At 36.0% G+C, this 25432-nt stretch overlaps 1 protein-coding gene across 3 annotated transcripts in view; it reads left to right on the forward strand.

Moving 5' to 3' along the window:
- Positions 1-25432, forward strand: part of TMEM135 (transmembrane protein 135) — a 284710-nt gene that overhangs the window by 195089 nt on the left and 64189 nt on the right. For all 3 annotated transcript variants that reach the window (XM_004385530.2, XM_023739804.1, XM_023739803.1), the window contains exon 6: positions 5269-5315. In XM_004385530.2, the coding sequence (XP_004385587.1) occupies positions 5269-5315 (47 nt within the window). The remainder of the gene's footprint in view (positions 1-5268; positions 5316-25432) is intronic.

Consider the following 25432-nt stretch of genomic DNA (forward strand, 5'->3'; position numbering starts at 1 on the left):
CACACACACACACACACACACACACACACACACACACACACACACACACGCTTAACTGATTTTGCTTCTCTGGAGAATCCAGCCTAAAATACCCCTGTTTACTCCTCCCTCCTGCCCCTGGTAACCACTAATAAACTTTAATCTTTATACATTTGCTGTTTCTTGTCTTTTTATGTAAATGAGGTCATATGATATTTGTCCTTTTGTGATTGACTTATTTCACTCAGCATATTGTCTTCATACTGTAGCCATATCGTAGCATGTATCAAGACTTCTTTTGTTCTACTGGCTGAGTAGTATCCCATTGTATGTATTTGAATTTAACATTTAAAAAAAAAATCAAAGTGAAAATAGTAGTTTCAAAATTACCCTTTTTTAAGTGTATTGTGCAATGTTTGTGAAATGATAGGGAATTACAGAGAAATTATTTTTTGTTAACAGTTAATACTTATTGAGCATCTGTGAATAGTATTCACTGTGTTAGGCTTTTTGTATGTTACCTCATTTAATCCTTATACTGTATGTGATAAGTAATATTGTTTTTATAAATCAGTAAATTAATTGATATAATCATTAATTTTATGTGTTGCTTTACACTTAAAAGTCCAAGTAGTAAAGTATATGTGTAGAGATGTATATTTTACAGTCAACGTTAAAATATGGAAGGTGCTATAATGTTGCTACAATGTGCAGTGAAAATGTTATTCACTAACCAGAGATGTCCAATAGAACTAGCCAGAGATGGAAATGTTCTGCGTCTGTTCTGTCCATTGTGCTATCCACTGTCATAAGTGTCTGTTGAACACTTGAAATATGGCTAGTGGGACTGTGGAATTTTATTTTAATTTGAATGTTAATAATCACAGTCTGCTGCTGGCCATGATGGAATAACAGTGATTGGATTTACCCTCCCAGTTGATACAGTCCAAAAGTGGACAAAATATATGATAAAATGGTTTGCAAGATTCTGGACATGAGGCAATGGAAAGTATGTGGAACTTCCATACAATGCTGATGTGTATATAAAATCTTACAGTCTTTAGAAAATTGTTTGGCTGTTTTTTAAGTTAAATGATCCTGCCATTCTGTGCTTCAGTAGTCATTCAAGAGAGATGAAATTAGTCGTCCCTACAAGACTCATGGAGGAATATTCATTGGAACTTTTGAAAAAAAGCAAAACCCGGAAACAATCCAAATGTCTGTCAACAGCTGAATGGTTAACCAAATATGGTACATCCATATAATAGAATACTATTCAGCAATAAAACTCAACTATTTATACACTCTTTAACATGAATGAATCTCAAAATAATTATGCTGCATGAAAGAAATCAGCCAAAAAAGACTTCATACTATGTGATTCTATTTATGATAAAATCTAGGAAATGCAAACTAATATTTAGTGACACAGCACAGTTCAGTGATTTTCTGTAGGAGAGGGGTGATGGTGAGGGAACAGGAGGGATTACAGAGGTGTTTTGTTCACCTCTTTTTTACCTCATTGGTGAGGGTAGGATTCCCACCCTCGGGTTATGGGGATGGCTAAACACACTACAATTGACACTGGACAGAGGAGATCGACAGCAGTTTATTAATCACATATTCAGCCTTGGGGAGGAGAACACCACATGCCACGCAGGGCCACATGTTGGTTGCACTTGGGAACAGAGTAAACAAGCAAGAGCTGTAGGAGGCAGGCTTTGTAGTAACAGAGGATGAGGTGACCCCTGGTTATGGCGGAAGGATATGATTGGCTTGTATGAGTAATTCTGTAGGCTGGCAGGGAACTGAAACCTCTACTTTGAGATAAGCAGGCAATGTGTCTTGTTCCCATGATAAGAAGAGTTGTTTGGAAAGGGGACCTTATCCTGGGACTAGAGGGCGAGAGGAGCTTACATTTGGGCCATTTGAGGTCATCTTGATTCTACCAGATATCAAGTCAACACTAAATATTGGATCTTAATTTTATGCTTACAGCGCAAAGGGGATCTTAGGAGACTTTTGGGGGTGATAGATATTTTCATTGTCTTGCTTATGATGATGATTTTGCAGGTATATACCTATCTCAAAACGTACAAAATTGTACACTTTAAATATGTGAAGTTTATGTCAGTTATACTTCAGTAAAGCTATTAAAAAATTTAAATAGCCACAAGTGGCCAGTAGCTACTCTGTTGGACTGTGGAGCAGTATCCTGTAGTTCTTTGAGGATGAGAATGTTGTTTTAATATCCTTTGTATCTAGCAATTTGTAGCACTTAATAACCACTTGGTAAATATTTGTTTGATAAAGAAAGGCAAGATAAAACTAGCAGGGTAAGCATGGACACATCACTTAACTTCTCAGGATCTCATTTTCCTGATACGAAAAAATATGGGGGTTAATCTGAAGTTCTATTTAGCTCTAAAATTCTGTAATCTGAAGCACAGAGAAAATATTCTTGATTATTTAATTGCAGATTTACATTTATTTGGAAAAGTACTTTGTTGAAATCACAATGATTAATAAATTAGCACAATTAATTTAAAAAACATTAAAAACCTTATATAGCTCACAATGAAAACTGTTTCAGCATCATTAATTAACACAATACTGAACATATTTTACATTAAGTTTCCATCTTTTCCAATAAAACCCAGAGTCCTTCGAATGGCTGTCTTTGATCTTGTCTTCCTGATTTATCCCTCATCTCCTCAGTGTCTCTGCTTCTTTGACCACTTTGTGTAAAACAACCATTTCCCCACACTCATGCATTTCTGTTTCCTTACCCTGCCTTATTTTTCTCCAAAACCCTTACAACTGTCTGACATACTACATAGTTTGTGTGTTCTTTTAATGTTTTCTCTTTACTAGACGATAAGCTCCATGAGGGCAAGGACTTTGTCCATTTTGTGTACTGTTCTAAGTCCTAGAACAATGCCTGGCACATAGTACATAGCCAGTAGGTATGTGCTGAAAAAATTGATCACTTGTGCATGAATATCCATTGGATTCTCCCCTCCCCCGTCTTGTACATATTTTCATCTCTTTAATCTCTACTGTAGAAAAAAGCAAGCTCCAAATATTGAAATGATTTGAGAGATTTCAAAAGATCTGCTTGTTTAAACCAAACCAAAACCAAACTTGTTGCCATCAAATTGATTGCAGTTCATAGCAACCCCATCAGTTACAGAGTAGACCTGCTCCATAGGGTTTTCATAGCTGTAGTCTTTACAGAAGCAGACCGCCAAGCCTTTCTTTCACAGCACCACTGAGTAGGTTTGAAATTATAACCTTTCGGTTAATATTGAGTAGAAACTGTTTGCGCCACCACGTAACTTCTTTCCAGACTTATATGTCTCTGGATAATGGTTTTGTATCTAGATCACTTCTATGAGTAACAAAACCTAATAAAAACAATCAGCTGAATTCCTGGTACTTTCACATGTATCATCTCATTTAATCTTCTGAACAGTTTGAAGTGAGATATTATTATCCTCAGTTTATAGAGAAGGAATCTAAGCTGTAGAGAAATCATATAAAGCACCAAAGGTCACACAGAATTAGGACTCATATCTAGATCTATCTGACTTCAAAGCTTGAATTCTTAAACATTGTACTCTTTTCCATTTTCAAATGTGCTATATTTGTAAAGATAATTCTCAGTTTGATATGAACACAGATAATTTCTCCAGGTTAGGATAGAACATAGCATGATTTTGAGGGAAAAAAACTTCGGACATTTTCTTTAGAGAAGGTGGAGAGTGTGAGAAAGATTTATGGGGTACCTCTAGAGAGATTTGTGAGTGGAGTTTACAAGGGGGGCATTGACTAGTGTCAGGAAAGCATAAAACATTGAACATTTGGGAAGGATAATGTTGCCCAAAGAGGATAGAGTGATAGGGAAATAAAAATTGATTTTATGATCTGGACATTTGCTGGCAAGTTATAACCAGGAAACAAACTCACTTGGACTTTAATTCGTAATTGATTAATCAATAATGGCAAATTATTCTGTATCCTTTGGTTTAAATAATGTTTAAAAAAAGTTATGTGAACCTTATGCATCATGGAAAGGTATTTTTAAAGTCAATGGAAAAGAGAGGAAGAGAGGGAGGAAGCAGGGGAGGCAGGGAGAACACTGTTTTTTTAGAGAAAGAAATTATATATATATAAAACATTTGTTTAGTAGTAATTGAGACTCATCCTTTTTTTGGTTGTTATATTTATATGTTTCTAAGTCACTCAGTTAGTATTTATAATGCCTTATCTTAGGCTAAGATGGCAAACCTGTGAAGCTTGGTCTTTAATAGCAAAGTATTTTCCTCAGGTTGACTAGAAATTATTTGTGTTCAAAGTAGCAAAATATTATTTTCTATCATTATTTTTATTGTTCTTTGTTGTCAGCCTTTTGCATTGTTGAAGACTGTTCATTTGTCATTTGTGAATGATTTGATGCCATTGCCAGTCATTGTGCTTGATTTACACTGTTGTTAACATGTTAACATACATTTTACGACTTCTGTTTTTGTCATTTAAAACAACTTTACAGAGATTCACTTTGTTGGCATAGCTAAAGCTTTGATCAGATCTGATATTCTGGATTCCTTTCATATATTGTCTTAATATGTTGTAATTAGTAGGATGTGTTTGAGGGGAGCTTCTGTAAAACAGACTTGTGTGTCCTTATGCCTGCTTTTAGAGACCTTTTTTATAGCTAGTCTGCTTCAAGGCATAATTCTATTTTTATTAGCTTTTCTTATTGATTAGAATTGGTTGACAACTGGGCTGTATTTTACATTTTTAACAGATCTGCTCATCGTGTTATAATAGTTAATCAGCTTTATGATTTCTTTGCTGACTTTATTATATAAAAGCAATTGTCCTGTTGTTATTTGCTTCCTTAGGCATTTTTACAAACAAGTTAAAAAATTGAGTGTTCCTTTTTGAAGTCCAAGTTATCCTTTTACCCATCCTATATAACTTGTATGTGTATGTATATATATGTGTTTATGTGTGTGTGTATGTATATATATATATAAATTATAATACATGTACCTATTGTTATATATGTATATATATCATAACTTTATATATAATTATTATAGGCTCATTATTGCCCTGATATGGTTTATTTGAAAGATAGAGAATGTAATTTGTACATGACTAGTTTTGTACTTTCTTTTATTGCTTCAAACACAAGATCTAATAGTGGATATTTTGCTTTTATAAGTCATACAAATGATGTCAGTGCTCTTTTGCAAGTAATGTATTTTCTCCTTGTTATAGGTCCTTTTGTTCAGCATCACAGCTGCCATGTACATGTTCTTTTTCAGGTATGTTCTGTTATGCCTATATATTTTAATAGCAAAAGTAGTGTTCCTTTGTGATTTTTCATCAACCAGGAAATTACAATAATCCCCAAATAATTCTCTGCCATAAATGGCATGAATTGTGTTTTCTAGAGTGGTCAGAGATAAATCATTGCTACTTAGTAAGTAGAGAAGAGAGAAGGAGATGGAAGGAAGACTTGTTTTCTTCAGTATATAACCACAGCAGTGTGGGAATAGGATTTTTGATTAGGGGGACACACTCCACTTCTTCATAAATTTCAATTTCAGTGATACCAATAATTCCCTTTTTTCTCATTCTTATTGCACTTATTTGGATAGGATCTTTCTAAATTTTTCTGAATGTGTGCAGAATTAAACCACAGCAGAAAGTACTAAGGCCTTTGAAATTAAAACTTATACTTAACTGACAGAGGCAGTTACAGATTTTTAAGAAGGTATAGTTGATGAGTATATTTATTTTTTTACCTAAGTTAGACAATTCAACCATACCAGAATTTCTAAACCACTAATTTCTTGACAGAACATTCTAAGAAATATTTGATAAAACATAATTACATTAATTTTAAGTTATTTTGACGTTATCAAAATGTTATATAGAAATACAAAATGATGATATTCTAAAGGAGCAGCCAGATTATTAAAAGGGGGAAAAAGTGTAAACATTAAAGGTATGGGGGACTTGATATGCAGAGGATTGGTACTGAGATGTGTGGTATTTTATGTCAGTCATTAGTGAATGAAAAGTCACTGCAGCTGTCTGGTAGTCTTTGTGAAATTGTTTGGTCTGTCATTCTTAATGAATGTATCTTTATATACACCATAATATGTCTGTGATCCTTTTCCTTTATTTAAATTATTTTGGGTAGGGTGGAGGAGCTAGGAGAAATGATTATTTCTTTTCATCTATTTCCAGAATTTTCATAGTTGTATTCAGACTCATTATTAGGACAATATTGCAAAAGATTTCACATGGTTTATCTTTATATTCTGTCTAGTCTGAAGATAAAGCATTCTAAGTAGGGAAAATGTGATCATAAAAAAATTAAAAAGAAGCATATCTTTCATTGACATGCACAGCAGGAAAATATAATACTGAGTAAATTTTCTTTTTGTTAAAATTTCCAACAGAACAGATAGTTAAATGAAACTTTCCTTCCCAATGTGACACTTAAAGACAATCATCTGTTCACCATTTAATTTCTTAGTCATCAGAAGATTTTGAGGTTTAAAATGTAATCATGTGTTGAATATACTGATAATGCCCAATTTGTAGCATGGTTCTAGGAAATTATATTTTGAAACTGCTGCCATCAACATAGTATTTTTGGTGTAGAAAAAAAATCAGCTCTATAAATATGTATTTTGGTGCAGAGCTACAGAACCTTTTCCTGTTTCAGTCACAAAGTCTAGGTTAAAAACAACAGCTTTAAAATACTTTCCAGAAGGCTCAATACAAGGTTTAAGTGCCAAGATAAACAGTTTCAATTTTCTGAGGAAAGAAGTTGTTTTTCTCCCAAAAGAAGCACTATCACCAAATTCCTAGTGTTCTTGGCAGAATGTAGTTTGAATAACTCCACAAAAGAGGTTTGGTAAATGGTAAAAGAAAACCATTTGTGAAGTGTTGCAACCGAACTAAACAATGTAATATGTCTGCCTGAACTCCAGCATGTGTTGGAATGAGCTAACAATCTTGTACATAGCACTTGGCAAGTCCAATTGCTATTAGAATATTTTATTCCTACAATTCATCTTTATTATAAATGTAAGTATTTGAAGGCACATTCATTCCATTTATTTATATTTATTTTTAGAAGTCTAATTGCATAAAATTGGATAATCAAGTATCTAATGATATAGAGCTCATGCTCAATTTATGGTAACCTCCTTAGGGAAGGGGATAAGGCAAAAATTTTATGTTTGGTATGGATCAACTTGTGTTTTTACCCTAACCTGTAAATTGTGAAAAAAAAATGAGACCCTCTTTCAACAGAGAAAAAAATGTGCCGTTGAACTTTTTTTTCCTTTCTTAGAAATAACTTAAATAATTCCATGAGAATTTTCTTTCAAAAACTTGCTGCATCTTTGTTTTCATGACAATAAAAATGGGATTTTTAGGTGGTTTTCTAAATGTCAGTATTTTGTTTGCTATTTTTACTGATGTTAAGGTTCAAGAAGTGAATGGCTTACATGTCGTTAAGTCTGTTGTGTATAAAAATTTATTACCCTTACTCAAGTCTCAGCAAATCAAATATTCATAGGTAAAAGAAATAATAAATCACAGTAGTGACAAATCTTTGAAATAATTTTAATACTTTTTTTCTTAACAATGTTAGTACTACTTTGTTAGCCTTGATCATTATTATTAGTGGGAGTTTTATGTAAAATACCTGGTAAATGTTTGAATGAATGATACTGAGTTAAAAAAATATTTAATGATTACAACTAAGACTTTTAGCTTTTCAGAAATTTCATTGAGTTAATGAAAAACATAAATTGTGTTTTAGGAGGTCCCATGGTGTAATAGAAATTGCACAGTCTTTGATGCCACACAGCATAAACCTCTCTTTCGATTTTGGCTCTATCACTTACTGATTCAATGGCCTTGAGCTTTTCTCATCCTAAGTTTTTCATACATAAAATTATTCATATGGCCTTGAGAACTTAGAACAGATACTCCTAAAAGAAAATAATACTTTTTAATGGTATTTATGTTTCTAAGCCAGTCCTTAAAAGTTATTTAACCTGTAAATGAATCTATAAAATGTACTTATAGTGCCAAAGTACTATAGAAATGGATAGTATTTATGTTAATATTTCTATAGAAAAATACATTGAAGTCTAATATGTTTCAACTAATGCAGGGGTATCGGGCATTGTCCAGTTCTAATCTACTCCACAGCCTCCCATATTTGGAACAAGAGTTTGGAGTATAGAGAATGAGAATTGAGAGAGTAAAACAACAGAATTGGAGCTCTTAGAGCATGCTTTAAATAGTATAAACTGGTGAACCAAGAGATAGGGATTATGGTTTAAAATGGGCCTTGCCTCTCCCTCTGCTTCCTTTTTTCTTTCTTCTCCATCTCTTCCGCAGTCTGATGCCATTCTGATTAAGGATATAGTGGGGCAGAACAGTCAGTAGGACTAGAGGAAAATGTGTCTTCGAGGTTTAGCGTGGATAGGTGGCATGGGGCAGGGTGTGCACACAGGGTGAAGAGGAAAGAAATATGCTGGCCCTAAATTTTGAAAGCAGCAAGATTTTGCCATTTTCAATCCACTGCCAGCCTTACTCTCAACTAGTTGGTAGTAAGGACATTGAAAACTGGACAAAAAGATCTAGAAAGGTTGAAATGGGCAAAGAATGGAAGCAAGCAGGATAGCTTTTTTCCTCCATGTTCCTTGCCTGTAGGGAAGAGAACAATGATGAAGTGAAGGGAAAAGAGGAGGTAGTTGGTAGAAGCAGTAGGGTAAGAGGAGGTCTTGGCTATGTTCGGCTAGAATGACCGTTTGTATTTAAAGGATATGCATTAATTTTGTGTGTATCTTCAGTATAGTTATAAAGCAATATTTTTCAAGAATTTGCTCGTATATCATCTGCCTGGTAAATTGTAAAACTAGTTAAGAACTTCTAAACTTTCTAATGAAATACATTAATACTTCAGGTCTCTATTACAAAAATTGACTTTAAGACCTGCTTGCTACCCCAAGGTGTAGGCTACCTGTTGTCTCCATGTAAGCTTCCTTTGTCTTCAAGGAAAGTCTTTTAATGGGGGATCTTCTAAAATGAAGTCTGAAGTGATAAATTTCTCTGAATTAAATTTAATATTCACTTTTAACCCAAATGCCACTTTATGATTAAATATTATTGGAGGACCCATTTTATTAGCCAAAATCAAGGATTCCAACTATGCACACTTACATACCTGTATACCCCAATCATAATTATATCTTATTCCATCACTTCTAAAAATATGAGATAAAAATAATTTGGAATACAGTGCACATTACAAATTATAAATATAGAAGTTGGAAACTGGCTATGAAAAGATGATGAAGTGCTGGCAGATACTGTTAAGAATCACTTATGGCATTATTTAGTTGAGTTATGATATGATACGAAACAATATGATAGCTAGAAAGATTTTTAATTTTAGTATTTATGATAACTATAAAAAGATTATTGTGATTGATAAAGATTACTCTATAATGAGAAATGATGCCTTGTGAATTAAAAAAGCATATGGCCAGAGTTTTATAGAGCATATTAGAAGGCAAATGGCTTCAAAATAAGATTATATTAATGTAATTTTTTGTAAAAAAATAACTTCCTCATTGTATGTATGTTCTCTCCCCAACTCCTCAAATGAAAATATATCATTTAGGTTGTTTGAAAAAAATACCTTTTCTTGGCATAACTGCGTTAGGCAAGTCTAAGAACTTTCTGCGATTAGTAATATGCCCTTATGAAGCAGGAAACAGGCAATGCAACACAGATAGCCAGAAACACAGAACCTCCTGTTTAATCTATACCAACCCAACACACACACTCACGCATGCGTGCATGTGTGTGTGCATGCACGCATGTGACTTTCATGAATCTTTTAAATGAGTCCTGGTATCAGTCTTCACTTCTTCACTAAGAAACTGGTGCTAGCTCTTACAGTGTGACTAAAATAATGATTCTGGTCCAGGATGGACTATTCTTTCAAGTTCTGAGGATCTTCTGTGTGCTAGAATGTCTGCTTCTTGCTTAAGAAGCATTATTGCTAATCACAAAGTTTTTAGACTAGATTTTGTTGATACAGATGCTCAAATTTGAAGCAGTTAAGTTTTACTTCTTGCTTTACCAGTTATCAGGAATTCACTACTTCTTTCTCAAGCCTGAGTGTTCTTTTTTCTCTTATTTTTCACTGCTTGAGTTCTGTTAGAGGTATCAAGGGACACTATAGTGTAACAAAGTTGGTTAAGAGCATGAACTCAGAAATCAGGCTGTTGGTCCAAATCCTTACTCCATCTTACTTGTGGTATTGGGTAAGTTACTTAGCTTCTCTGTGCCTCAGGTTTCTCACCTTAAATTGGGGATAATAATAGCCTCATGGGATTATTATGACTCTTAAATGTCTGGCACATAGTAAACACTCAATAAATGCTAGCTGTTTTTGTTATTCAGATCTGAGCTGGCAAGATCACATATTGTTTGTATGAAATACCCACAATAGGCAAATCCATAGAGATAGAAAGTAGATTGGTGGTTGCCTGGGGCTGGGGAAGTGACTGCTAATGGGTATGGGTTTTTTTTTTTTTAAGAAAAGATGAAAGTGTTCTAAAATTGATTGTGGTAATAGCTTCACAAATCCGTGAATATACTAAAAACTATTGAATTATATACTTTAAATAGTTGCACTGGCCACGCAGCACTCACAGACCATACTCATGATTATGCTATTTATTAGGGAAGCAACAGGCTACAACTGAGGATCAGGAGCAACTTGGAAGTAACAGGATATGACTCAGGAGACAGGCTACAGTTCTTCAATCAGGACAGCTTCCAACTGAGACATCTCTCAGCTTCTTCTATTGGCTAAGCCCGCAGTTGGGCTTTATCTTGGCTGTGACCTCTGCTGGACCTTCTCCCAGCTATGCCCCACAGGCACGTGGCCCTTCTCTTGGCTGTGCCAGCTGAGAGACTCTTCTCTGAGCCTCTACCTGCTTGGGCAAGCGTTACAGCTCTTCAGATTTGCTGACAAGTGCCCACAGGCACCCCACTCACAAGCTTCCTGCCCAAGGGCGCTCAGCTTTTTCTTGCTTCGTGGGTCGGCAAGCCCACTGCAGCCCCCTTGTGCCGGTTTCTCATACCGCTGCTGCTGTTTCTCTGCTTCTGGGCTTCTGCCATGGTTCCAGCCTCTTCTCACCATCTCCATTGTTACAGCTCTCTCTCTCTCTCCTGTGTCTAGGAGGTTCTTAGCTCAGGAACACTGGCACTCCACTCCAGACTCTTCTTGATGGTATTAAGGCCCCCTCAACCTCTGTGGGATTGGCCCTTATAAGCCTAGCAGGATGCCAAATCTGACCAACCTCCTAGGTAGGCCACAGTCACTTAATTTGCATAGTAATCAACCGATTCCCAAAAGGTCACTTAATCCTATTGGGTAGTTTTATGCACCCTGTATTTTGCATAGTAGACTAACCAATCTCTGCAAGGTGCGTAAAATAGACCAATCACAGGATAGGCTGCAGCCCAAACATTTTTGGCAGAATTATAAACCCAAGGCCAGAAAGGCTATACAGTCATGAGTCACTTAACGTCTAGGATACATTCTGTGAAATAGGATGTTCTGTGATTTGGACAGTGTGCAAACACCATATTATTTTCTTATGACAACTTTGAGATAGCAAAAGTATTCCTTACCAAGGGACAGGGAGAACCTGGAGTTCTGCTCACTGCTGTCTGGGCCTGTGTTGGTGGCTGCATTCTGGTTGATCGAGGGCTCAGTGAGGGTGCACGCCGAGCTGGCAGAGCCTGGGAACTGGGCCTTTAGGTAGACCCCACTCAGGAAGGCATTAGGCCCTTTGGAAACTCAGACAGCCCTGCAGGCCCAGTTTGCTGAGGCTGAGGTCTAGGGGCGAAGGGCAAGCCCAGGGTAGGTTCCCTAAGCACAAGCTAGTCCAAGGTGCAAAGGGGGCAGCTCCCTCCTGGCTATGTCCAGTTACGTCCGCTACATCCTGTGCTGCATTTGAGATTTCTGAATTTATGGGACCATGGATATATACGCAGTCAAATGTTGCCTGAACAGGTGTTATGCGACACATGACTGTATATAAGAGAAACCCATTGCACTGCAATTATTTTTATAGATTATATATTGATATTGATTATATTCTGAAGAGCAGTTATTTTACTCTATTTTCTGTTTTTTTTTGCGGGGGGCAATGTTTCAAAAACACTGTACTTGCTATGTTAAATTATTGAAGTGAATAGAAGGGCATAGAAGGAAATTATATTAATATTTTATTATTTTATTATATCATATATATCATATATCATATTTTTTTCTCTTCCATGATGTGTTCTAGACATTTCCCAGAAATAGCACAAATAACAAAACTTAGAAATACCTGGATTTATTTCCATCCATTTTCTTAAAAACTTCAAATAAAGTTATCTCTGGAGTCTTATTTTTCATGCTACGTAGGTTCAGTGACAGGGCTTACCAGGAGAGGAAGTACACCACCTACAGCCAAACTGAACTGAAATTCACAGGAAGACAGAGTATTTTTTCCACTATTATCAGTTTTCAGCACAGATCCTGTTTCAAATGTGTGATTGAGTCACAGAACCAGGAAGGTGTTTCCTTGCAAGGTGAGCTAGGTGAAATGGGAGAAGCTTTTAAGTTCTAAAATTTCAGCCACCTCCACTCTTCCCTAGAGGAAGGACAAAGTAGGTCTCTTCCCTTTTTTATATTCCCTTGTCAATCACAAAGCCTCTTTGTACTGGTAGGGCCTTGATGGCGACTGAGTACTGGCTGTTTATCATGTTCCTGTCATGCTAAAATACAAAATAAAAGAAGAGCACATCTTTGCCTTCTCAGGCCTTAGAGAATAAGTTGCTTATGGCAGTCTAGGACCTCTGAATCCCAGCTGACCTGGAATGCTTTCTGAAGTGATTTGAAGTGGAGTACATAGTTCTTATGGTTTTGAGCTCCTTAGACACTGTTTCAGAACAAGGCCGATATTACAATTCAGATGATGGAAAGCAATTGAGCTTGTCAGATTTGATTTTTAAATTTATCACAAAAGCCTTAAGCTCTAACATTGGAAGCGTAATTACTATCTTAACTTCTGTTTCTTGCTTGAATGTTAAAAGTGCTTTTTGAATTGGATTATTCTGAGTTCTAACATTTTGGATAAACTTAACCTTGCAGGATGTCATTTTAAGGTATTTTCAGAAATTCTTATGAAAGGTAAGACTCTCTTCTCCTCACCTTTTAAACCATCAACAACTTCTACTGATATGAAACATGTGGGGAGATTTATTAGTAAGCCTACCTTGTTTTTGATCACTTTACTGAATTTGTTGTCCATTTCTTTTGGATTTTAGTTTACATCCCTTATAATTTTTTATTACATTTTAATGACTAGGATGGACTGGGAATAAGTGTAAATTGGATAGATATGGCTTTCACTTTCTTAGAAGAAACAGACTTAATAAAATATGGTACTAGTTTTTTTTATTGTTCTTCAGAAAAGCAGAAATAAAATAGTATTGATAAGGCTGAAAAGAAAGATTTTGTTTCTTACCAATTTTGAGGCAGTTCTCTTTATTGATTCCTAAGTACCCCCCCTTGCATATGTTCAAGAGGTATAAAATGAACTGTTACAAATTTAAAGGGAATCTTTTCAAACTTTAATGTGCAGATGAGCTGAGGATCTTATTAAAAGGCAGATTTTGATTCAGTAGTCCTGGGGTAGAATCTACAATTCCTATAGGTTCATGGTGATGCCAGTGCACGGGTCCTAGGATGGCAATCCGAGTAGCAAAGTCACCTCAGGAATAATGATATAATTTTCCTTAAAATCTGTAATTAAAGAAAAAAAATTCAAGAATTTAAATCCATTGCCTCTCTTGGTAGCCGTTTCACTAGTTCACAACATGTATCGTGAAGACATTTTCCCCAAACATCTTAAATCTCTGTAATAAGAGGGAAAAGGGCTTACCCTAAAGTCCTTTTCTCTGAAACAAAAAACAACTATTCATATAATTTCCTTTTCTCTGAAACAGAAAACAGATATTCATAAAATTTCTTTAGAAACTCAAAGATTGTTAGGTCTCCTCTACCTCCCTGTTACTTTTTTCTCAACATCAACTTTCTTTAGCATTTCAGTATATATTTTGCCATAATTTATTACCTCAGTTTTAACTGCAAATCATCCATGCTGAATAGGACTCATGAATCTGTTATTCAGTAGATGAACTGATGAAATAGACTTTTCTGCTCTAAAATTTATCGTTTATCAATCTATGAAACAAAATAACTAGTAGGATAAGTCTTTTTTAACTTTCTTAATGTACCAGTAATACATAATAAATTATTTTAAAAAGTTCAAATAATGTAAAAATACATAGTAAAAAGTGAAAGTCCTCATCCCTTTATCTGCCTCCCTCCTGCTTCTCTATTCAGTTGAAACCATGTTAAAATTTGGCATATATCCTTCCAGAACTCTTTCTAAACATTTTATGTATCTGTGCCTAAATATATATTTTTAAATAGGATCATGTGTATTGTTTTGTAGTACTTTTCTGTTTAACAGTTTATCTTAGGGTTCTGTCCACATGTCAGTCCATATAGATCTACTACATTGTTCTTAGGAGCTGTACAAAAAAGCAAAAAACAAATTACAAATCTGTAAATAATTCTTTAAACCCTATTGACAAACATTTATACCATTTGTAGTTTTTCACTATTACAAATAGTACAACTGTGAACATCCATTTAAAAATATCTTCATGTGCATGCTCCAGTATTTCTATAGGCTAGATAGACATAGAAATTCATTCTTCTGGTCAAATTTACTAGACATATTTAATTTTAATAGATACTGTAAGATAGCCTCCAAAAAAAAAAGATCACTGCCAGTCTGTTTTCCCTCCAAGAGTGCTTGTTGATTCCCACCACCTAGTACATATTGGTAATTTTTACCTTTCAATCAAATGGGCTGAAAGGTAATACCTTATTTTTATTTTACTTTGTATTTCCCTCAAAATAGTGGAACATCTTTTCATAGGTTTATTAGCAATTTTGATTTTATGCCCTCTATTCATTTTTTAATTTATTGTGTTCATTTGTAGTAGCTCTTATATGCTATTAATATTTATTTTTTCCTGGTATAGCGCATTAGTCCTCAATTGTGTAAACAACAGCCACAGAATTTTAGTGGTGTACACCAACAAGCAAGTTGACTGGGCGAGCGCTGTTCACACTGCAGATCTGTAGGTCAGTTGGGGTGGCTCTCCTCCCTGTGTGTTCCTCTGAGGCTTAAGCTGAGGGAGCAACAGCTATCCAGGGAAGGCTGTCCTCATGGCAGCGCATGAGATTTATTTTCACTGATATCATCTCCAAAATGTTGATACATGTATACCTTAAGTACTTCATTTAGCACATATAAAAATCTGCTCATTTACCAAGAGATTTTCTCTGAGTCCGAGTTTCCTAGATGGAGTTCTGAGTTGTTTTTGTTGTATAAACCATACTTCTAAGACATTGTCTTTCTGAAGCATTCGACTCAGTTTTTCCATGGAAACAACCTTTTTTCCCTTTTTGGTTTATGTAATATGTAAGTCAGTTACATAATTACATTAACAAGTATAACTGGTACAAATACATTTGGGACAAACACAGCTGACTTGGTAAGCAGGTCACTCAACTAATGTGAACAGAAGGGTGTGTGATCATATTTGGGAGTGGTGTTATCTTTGAGCCATAAATGTGAACATTAGAATGTTTTGCAGAGAGAAAATAGTGAAGCTAAAATAAACTTGCCTTATTAAATGTAGTGTCTTAATGGAAATTGGATAAGAGAACTTATACTGTAAAGAATACATTGTTAAAATATATACTAACTTCTGACTCTATATCTTTATCTCTACTTTACTCATCAGGCTATATCATTACTGTCCTCTTTTCCATTCTTTTAGGACTTTTTCCATGCCTTAAAGCTCTTGAGATTTGGTTCCTAACCACCCCCCTCCTTTGTAATTTATCCTACTAGAGTGGAGCCACACCTCAAATTCTTACTGTTCCTGTAGGAACCAGGTGATATATTTGACATATATCTTGATGTTTATGTACTTTAGCCTAAAAATAACCGAAGTTTAAGAGTTCATGGATTGTGTGCTGATTTAGTGGCTTTTAAAGTTCATTTTATACGTTGTAAAATACCCTAAAAAAAGTATCGTCCTTTAAACTGAATAATATCAATAATTAATGTTTCAGAGGAATCATAGTTTTTAGAGTAGGAAGCAAATTAGAGATTATGTAATAATACAGCACTACAGCACTACCACTTTTCAAGCAAGGAAACTCAGTCTCCCAAGAGTTTGTGTGATTTCTCTAAGATCGTAACAGCAGTTAGTGGCAGAGTTAGTAGTAGAATTTTGAATAATTTGACTGTTTAGTTTAAAATACCATAAATTATTCCAAAACAATTGAATATTGTTTGAAAGTTACATGAGAAGCATGGTAAAAGATTCAGTATAATTTTTGTACTCTTAGAAGCTACAACGTGATGGAAAGCCTTTTTGAGGCGCTTTTTGAGTTTCTGTCTCACAGTCTGTCTCTCCCTCTCTTACTCTTCCTCTCCCCCCTCTCCATTTCTCTTCTTATTTTTTTTTTTTTTTGCTTTTTACCATAATATGTAATGTCAAGAAAATAACTAGTAATGTGTTACAGCACCTCACATTATGAATCCATGTCATTTTAAGTGTGACAGATGTGTGTGTGACTGACATTTTAGAACGGAATTAAATTTGTTACTGTTTTCTTATGCATTATTAGTAATTTCTTCTTAGGAGGAAGAAACTATGCTTCCTCTTTAGAGTTATAATCATTTTAAATCTTTTATCATGAATTAAACTCTTCTCGCTTTGTGAAATGTAAACAGATACATATTGAAGTTGATTTGAACAACAGTCTGAACATTTTAAGAATTTCAGCTGTTTTAATCTCTACAATGTAGTTTCAACCTTAAGCTCACTGGCTATATAATTAATTATCATTTAATTCAGTCTTCCAAATCTGAAATAGGGTAATTTCAACTAGGAAATCAGAAAAACCATACCTTATACTTTCTTGTGTGTTTACTGGCTTTGAGGGCATTAATTTGTTTCTAGTATTAAAGTTCATTTGGTTGAAAAATAATTGACTAAATTTCCAAAGTGATTTATAAACAGAGATTTGTTGTTTTGTTAAAGCTATGAATTACTTGAAATTTTACAAGATGGACCTGAAATTTGGTTGTAGAATATAGGTTTTACATTCTTATTTTTCAGATCAAATTGGCCACTGTAATAATAAGCTACAATTGAAGTTTGAAACTTTTCCATAAAGCAGAAATTGAAATGTTTCTAACAGCTGTTGTCATAAAAGAGATGGACTAGAAAGTCATTGTGTCTCTAGACATTATCTTTTTATGAGTCTCCTTTTTTTACCTACTAGGGTTCACTTCTACTCTGCTTAATCTCACTGCAACAGTTATATACTGTTTCTTCTTGTTCCACAAGTGTATTAAATACATATTATTAGTCTGATCACATCTGCATTGTATAAGATTCTGCTTTGTTTAAACTTATTTTTTTCAAACCATAATTGCTTTGGATTTAAGTTTTTACTGATTAATAATGACCAGATCTGCCAGTCTGAACTTGACCTCTTCCCCTATTTGTCACACTACAAATCTAAATCTTTTCCCTAATCTTTGACTGTTGAACTTTTGTTTAAATTCAGTGTGTCTCTTCTTTTCAACACCTTCTTTTCAATTTTTTCTTCACCTGTCAGTTATGAAAGGTCAGGTGGCATATCCCCTTATCTACAAGGTGGGCCACATTTTTAACACAACATACTTTCTTTCAGTGTCCAATTTTACTTGTAGTGTAAAGTATTTTAAAAAGTGGCAATATACTCACAATAGAACCTGTCTGTATTTTCACATGAGGAGCCCTGGTGGTACAGTGGTTAAAGTACTTGGCGGTTAACAGGAACGTCAGTGGTTTGAACTTACCAGCTGCTCCATGGGAGAAAGATGTGACAGTCTGCTTCTGTAAAGATTTACTGCCTTGGAAACCCTATGGGACAATTCTCCTCTGTCCTTTGGGGTCGCAATGAGTCAGAATTGACTTGATGGCAGTGGGTTTGGTTTTTTGTATATTCTCACACATTTGTAACACTTTTCTGTAGGAAATGGTGCAGAGAGTCAGACTTCTAGGTATGCAACTTTAGTGGAAGAAGTTTTCAATTCTTTTGGGAAGAGTTAATGACATACCAGTAAGAGGGATGAGTATAATGAATCCAAGGTACAGATATTTATCTAAATTTTATCTACTTTGAAGGAACCTGTATATTAATAAGAACTTTGCATGTAAATAGCGTATAAGCACGTTATGACTTTAAAAAATCCGCTATACTAGTCTGTGTCACCCAGAGCTTCAGAGCCAGTTTATCTTTTTCTTGCAGCTGAAAAGTCCTCTGGAAGAATGAAACTTTGATGAGTGAAATAATAACAGCTAACTAATATTTAAGGAGCACTGGTGACACTGTGGTTAAGTGCTCAGCTGCTAACCAAAAGGCTGGCGGTTTGAACCCACCCAGTGGCTCCATGGGAGAAAAGACCTGGCGATCTGCTCCTGTAAAGATTACAACCAATAAAAGGCACAACAATTGGTCTGTACTCACCTGGAGCAACAGAGGCAGAAGGAGAGTGAGGAATAGGAGGAGAAGATGGAACGTGAACAGCTGCCTCCTTTGTCATGAGACCAGAAGAACTGGATGGTACCTGGCTACCATTACTGAACATTTTGATCAAAGATTCTATAGATGTATTCTGATCAGAAGGCAGAAAATGTAGAACAGAATTTCAGATTCTCATGGACTTCAGACTTTCTGGAGCCATGGAGGCTAGATGAACCCCTGAGACTATTGCCTTGAGATAAGCTTTAAACCTTAAACCAAAAGTTTCCTTTGAAGTCTTCTTAAAACCAAACATAATTTAGCTTAACTGGTAAAAAATGTCTGCCTTGAGCATTATGCTCTTTTAAGAACTATCTATATGGGATCAAAGTGACAACAGCAACTTGAAAGATTAGAGAGGAACCTTAGGGGACAGTGAGTTTATGTTAATGGGGGAGGAACAACTCAGATAAGAAGGGTGAGAATGGTTGCCCAACTCAAAGAATATGATCAGTATTCCTGAATTGTACCTGTAGAAACTGTTGAAGTGAGGTATGTTTTACTATATATATTCTCAACAATAACAACAACAACAACAACAAAAAAGATTGCAACCATGGAAACCCTGTGGGGCAGTTCTACTCTCTTATGTAGAGTTGCTATGAGCTGAAATCAACTCGACGGCACAGAACAGTAATAACAGTTAATATTTATTGAGTGCTTACTATGTGTCAGGCACTGTGCTAAGTACTTTATAAACAGTAGTTGGTTAGTTATTACCTTACCCTAGGAGAGTAGGTACTGATATTTTCTCCACTTTATGGGTAAGAAAACTGAGGCTTTGAGAGGTTAAATCACTTTCAGTGGATTGTATAACTAGAAAGAAATAGAACTTGGATTTGAATCTGGGTCTCTGTAACCTCAGAGCCTGTTCTCCTCATCAGTACTGGTATGGTCCACCTGACTACACCATTAGTCCTTTAATCTGTTTTACATTTTCATACACAGAAATGTTAGCACAGCATAGTGGGGAAAATGGCTAAAGTTATTCACAGCTGGAGGCAGCTGACTGGTGGTTCTGGGCACTCTGGAGGCACCCCTGCCACAACAAGTCAAGCCAGTGTAAGGAGGAGATCAGTACCTAGTCCTCCTTTGTTCAACCATTTGTGGCGGGTACACCCATTGGGATGCTCTGTTCTGTGATATAGTGCCTCTCTAGAGAAGGGGAGATCAGGAGTAAATGCCCTTTTTCATAATGCCACAATGCCTCCAGCTCCCCTTAGTATCACAGGCCAGGTAGCAGGCATTTGGGTGGTGTGTTCTTAGTTCTGCTATGTTCTTCTTTCTTTTGCCTGATCTTCTATAGTAATAACAGCATATGATGGGTTGTTAAGTTTTGTTCATTCAGGAAGTATTTATTGAGGGTTTAATATGTGCAATGCTATGTGTTTTGGTGGTTAAAAAGACTCACACTCTGCTAGAAGAGATAATATTTGTACATAAATTACTTCAATATGGCATGTGAAGTGATGTAATAACACAGTGGTATTAACAAGGTACAATGAACAGGAAGGATACTGTGTTTATTTTAGCTAGGGAGTGTAGCAGATGCTTCGCTCGTAGGTAATATCTTATCCAAGGTTGGAAAAATGGATAGAATTTTAACACAGGAAGTCAGGAGGTTGGTGGTGAGGTGGATGATGCAGGTAGAATCAATAGTATTAGGAAAGACTAGAGGTTAGAAAACTTAGAACTGTGTTTGGATGTTAAAAAAGAAAGGACAGGAGGAAGGGAGGGAAAGAAAGAGAACCCTTTTTTGCTCTTTTAGTCCTTCCAGCCAGTACCTTTCTTCTTCTTTACAGCCAGATTTCTTAAATTAGTTGTCTAGACTTGCTGTTTGGCTTTCTCATGTGCCGCTGTAATCTGATTTCCCTGATAACTCCTCTGAAATTGACCTCCCTGAGGTCACCAAAAACACCCTGTAACTAAATCTAATGGCTAAATCTTAGCTTACAAGATTCCTCAACTACTTATGGCATTGTTGACCACTTCCCATCTCTTAAAACACCCCTCCCTTAGCTTCTTTGAAATGATGCTCTCTTGATACTTTTTTCTCTCCAATCACTCCTCCATCTCTTTTTTATATTACTCTTTCTGGCCCATTCCTTCAGTGTTGGTATATTCAATATTCTATTCTAGGACCTCAGCTTTTCTCACTCTCTATGGATAATCATATATTTATACATTGTTGTTGTTAGGTGCCGTCAAGCTGGTTCCGACTCATAGTGACCCTCTGGGACTACCCGATAGCGTTTCCAAGGAGCGGCTGGTGGATTTGAACTGCCGATTGTTTGGTTAGCAACTGAGCTTGTAACCACTATGCCACCAGGGCTCCACTTATACATTGCCATTTATATACTGATAACCACCCCCCCCACCGCAAATCTATATATGTATCTGGAATCTTTCTCCTCAACTTCAGATCCGTATATTAAATTGCTAACTTAGTTGTCTCACTACCTGTTAAACTAAAATTTTTCCCAAACTGAACTTCCTACCTCTGCTTCAGCAATTCTCCTGACCCCTTTTCCTCAAACTATTTTTCTTCTAGCATTCACTTTAGTGAATGGAAATGCCAGTCACCCATTTGGCCCAAGTTGAAAAATTGAGCATCATTCTAAATTCCTCCCTTTCAGTTACCAAGAATTATCTATTCTACCTCCTTAAATATATATTGAATCCATGAGACTCTCTCCATTCCCGCTATTGGTGCTCTACTTCATAACCAAGGCCTCCGTTAATTCATGCCCAGGTTGCAACAACAGGTCTGCACACATCTGCTCTCTCCTGTCCAATTCATTTATCAGCTGTAACCAGACAGCAATTCTGTTTAAAGCCTAAACTTTTAGCTAGTTTGCAAGGCCTTTATAAGGGTCTGGCCTCATCTAGGGGACTAGAAATGCAGGATTTGGAGTCTGTTGCCTAGATTTGAATACTACTATACTGTGTGTTCTTGAACAAGTTACTTATCTTACTTTTGCCTTAGTTTTTTGCTGTGGTAAAACGGGGTTAATAATGGGGCCTAGCATAGGAGCCCTGGTGACACAATGGTTAAGTGCTCGGCTGCTAACTGAAAGGTTGGTGGTTTGAACCCACCCAGTGGGTCCATGGGATAAAGACCTGGTGATCTGCTCCTGTAAAGATTACAGCCAAGAAAACTCTACGGGGCTGTTCTACTCTATCACACAGGGCCGCTATGAGTCAGAATGGACTCAGTGGCACCCAACAACAATAACAGGATTATTGCGCAGATTAAATGAGTTGTTGTAACAGTGCTTGATACATAGTAACTAGTTAATAAATGTTATCTATTATTATTGTAATTGTTACCCAAATACATTATTTTAAAAAGCTCAATCGTACAACACTACAGAGTATGGTCAGTCACTGGTTAAAGCGTAAGAATTTCTAAAGCTTCAGCATACATGAGGGGCATGTCCTTGTAGACACACACTAGCAAGAAATGGGTAGTGTATAAGCTGGGTACCAGCTGGATACCAAATGACGGAATAGACACTGAACACCATGGAAGTTCTAAAGCGGAAGAGGATATTTTGTGAAGATGTGATTTTGCCTTTAAAAGGAAGCTGCAGCAGCTAACATTCATTGAGCCCTTATTATGTGCCAGGTACTGTGTTAAACACTTTATATGTGTTATTTCCTTTAAATCTCTAAAACAGCCTTAAGAGATTTTGTTTGTAGCACTATTTTATAGATGAGCAGACAGAGGCTTAAAAGATTAGGCAGCTCTACCAAGTGTAGGGCTAAAATTCAAATCCAGGTAAATGATAGAGTCCTCTAACTATTCATGATTTAAAATATTTTTCCTTATCTGTCACAAGTCCTTTGATGATACATACACACGTACACACACACACACACATACACACACACACGGTGACATACCTAATGGTGTTTTCATTAGGAAAAAAATTTCATGTTATTTTTAAATGTACATGAAATATGGTGTATTTACCTAAATTTTCTCATGTGTAAAATATATTCAGCAAGTAAATTATAGTGTCAGCCTTGTAACATGAAAGATTTTGGGGAGAATAGAATAGTCAGTGTGTTTAATTGCAAAAAAAAAAAAGGATATTTTGCAAGTTATAGTACCCAGGCTTCCAAAGTAAGACATTCTAAATTATGTTTCAAGGGACTTGCGTTAAATATGTCTGTTTCTTTGGTGTCCCTTTGTAATTTTTCGAATGTTGAAAAAGAAACAATATCCTACTGACAACTCAGAAGTTATGTTCAGGCCTGATTTAATCTAACTCTATATGCTTAGTATAGTATACTTGCGTTGAAAGTAGAGCATTTGGAATAGAACTTACGCTGGACTAGATTTGTTTTTTTTTCTTTTTTCCTTTTTTTGTTTAAATAATTCATTGTGTTTTAGGTGAAAGTTTGTACAGCAAATTAGGTTTATTTAACAATTTTTATACAAATTGTTCTGTTACATTGGTTATAATTTCCATAATGTGTCAGCATTCCCATTATTTCCATTCTTTTTTTATTGTGCTTTAGATGAAGGTTTACAGAGCAAATTAGTTTCTCATTAAACAGTTAATACACATATTGTTTTGTGACATTAGTTGCCAACCCCACAACGTGTCAACTCTCTCCCCTTCTAGACCTTGGATTCCCCATTACTAGCTTTCCTATTCCCTTCTGCCTTCTCATCCTTTACCCCTGGGTTGGTATGCCCATTTAGTCTCGTTTTGTTTTATGGGTCTGTCTAATCTTTAGCTGAAGGGTGAACCTGAGGAGTGACTTCAGTCCTGGGTTAAAAGGGTGTCTCGGGGCCATATTCTCAGGGTTTCTCGTCTCTGTCAGGCCAGTAAGTCTGGCCTTTTTTTTGTGAGTTAGAATTTTGTTCTACATTTTTATACAGCTCTGTCCAGGACCCTCTGTTGTTATCCTTGTCAGAGCAGTTGGTGGTGGTAGCTGGGCACCATCTTGTTGTGCTAGACTCAGTCTGGTGGTAGCTGTGGTAGTTGTGATCCATTAGTCCTTTGGACTAATCTTTCCCTCGTGTCTTTGGTTTTCTTCATTCTCCCTTGCTCCAGATGAGGTGAGACCAGTGGAGTATCTTAGATGGCCACTCACAAGCTTTTAAGACCCCAGTTGCTACTCACCCAAGTGGGATGTAGAACATTTTCTTTATAAACTATGTTATGCCAGTTGAGCTAGATGTCCCCCAAGACTGTGGTCCCCAGCCATCAGCCCAGTAATTCGGTCCCTCGGGGAGTTTGGATGTGTCTATGAAGTTTCTAGGACCTTGCTTTGGTCAAGTTGTGCTGGCTTCCCCAGTATTGTGTACTGTCTTACCCTTCACCAAAGTTACCACTTATCTATTGTCTATTTAGTGTTTTTCCTTCCCTACCCTTCCCCTCCCTCGTAAAAATCAAAGATTGTTTTTTCTGTGTGTAAACCTTTTCCTGCTAATGGTGGTCTCATACAGTATTTGTCCTTTTGTGACTGACTTATTTCACTCAGCATAGTGCCCTCCAGATTCATCCATGTTATGAGATGTTTTTCACATTTATCTTTGTTCTTTATCATTTATTTCCATTGTTTTTGTTCTGTTTCCATTGATCTAGCTTCCCTTCCTCCTTGCCTTCTCATCTTTGCTTTTGGGTAAATGTTGACTGTTTGGCCACGTGTAATTGATTGTTTAAGGGACACATTACCTATGGGTGATACTGTTTATTTTATAAGCCAATCTGTCATTTGGCTGAATGGTGACCTCCAGGAGTGGCTTCAGTGCCAAATTCAAAGGATATCTTAGGGTGATAGTCTCGGGGGTTCCAGTAGTCTCTATTGGTCCAGTAGGTCTGAACTTTTTTAGGAATTTGAGGTTTGTTGTACAGTTTTCTCCCATTCTGAGACCTTTTATCATGTCCCTGGCCAGAATGGTTGGTAGTGGTAGCTGGACACCAGCTAGTTCTTCTGGTCTCAGTTTGTTTGAATAGATTTGGATTGTTGATATTGGGTTTTTATTTTATTTGTGACAGATTTTAAATGGTGTTACACTGAGTACTGTATTTTCTAACACCAAACAGGCTAGATTCTCTTGAGAAGGTAGATTGGCTTTGGTTGTCACCTATGTGGTGGTCATTTTTTTCTTTCATTTTATTGGAAAAGATTATTTAACAGTAAGTGTTATTCTTTGCAAATTTAGTTTGGTGTCATGCATAATTTTGCACAGTTTACTTTTTGTTCTTTTAAAAAAATCTTTGTTAATATGATGCTGTTTTTGATAGTTTGCTCTAGCAGGCCAAAACTATGGAAATCTTGCAATTTTCAGAATACATAGTCTTTTGTTTTTTTTTTTTTCATTTCTTTGATAAAGAGATTTTTAAACTATGTTCTTAACAATCAAGATGTAGACAACAGAATTCACAAGTTAGTTGACTCTTTTAAGAATATCTGACTTACTGCTTGTCTTAGTTTGGGTTCTCTAGAGGAGCAAAACCAGTGATATATGTGTGTGCATGTATGTGTGCATGTGTGTATATATATATATGCACAGAGAGGAAGAGATTGATTTACTTACTTTAAGGGATTGGCCCATGCAATTGTGGGGCTACTCCAAAGTCC

Source organism: Trichechus manatus, unplaced genomic scaffold (genome assembly GCF_000243295.1).
Source record: "Trichechus manatus latirostris isolate Lorelei unplaced genomic scaffold, TriManLat1.0 scaffold00140, whole genome shotgun sequence".
Lineage (NCBI taxonomy): Eukaryota > Metazoa > Chordata > Mammalia > Sirenia > Trichechidae > Trichechus > Trichechus manatus.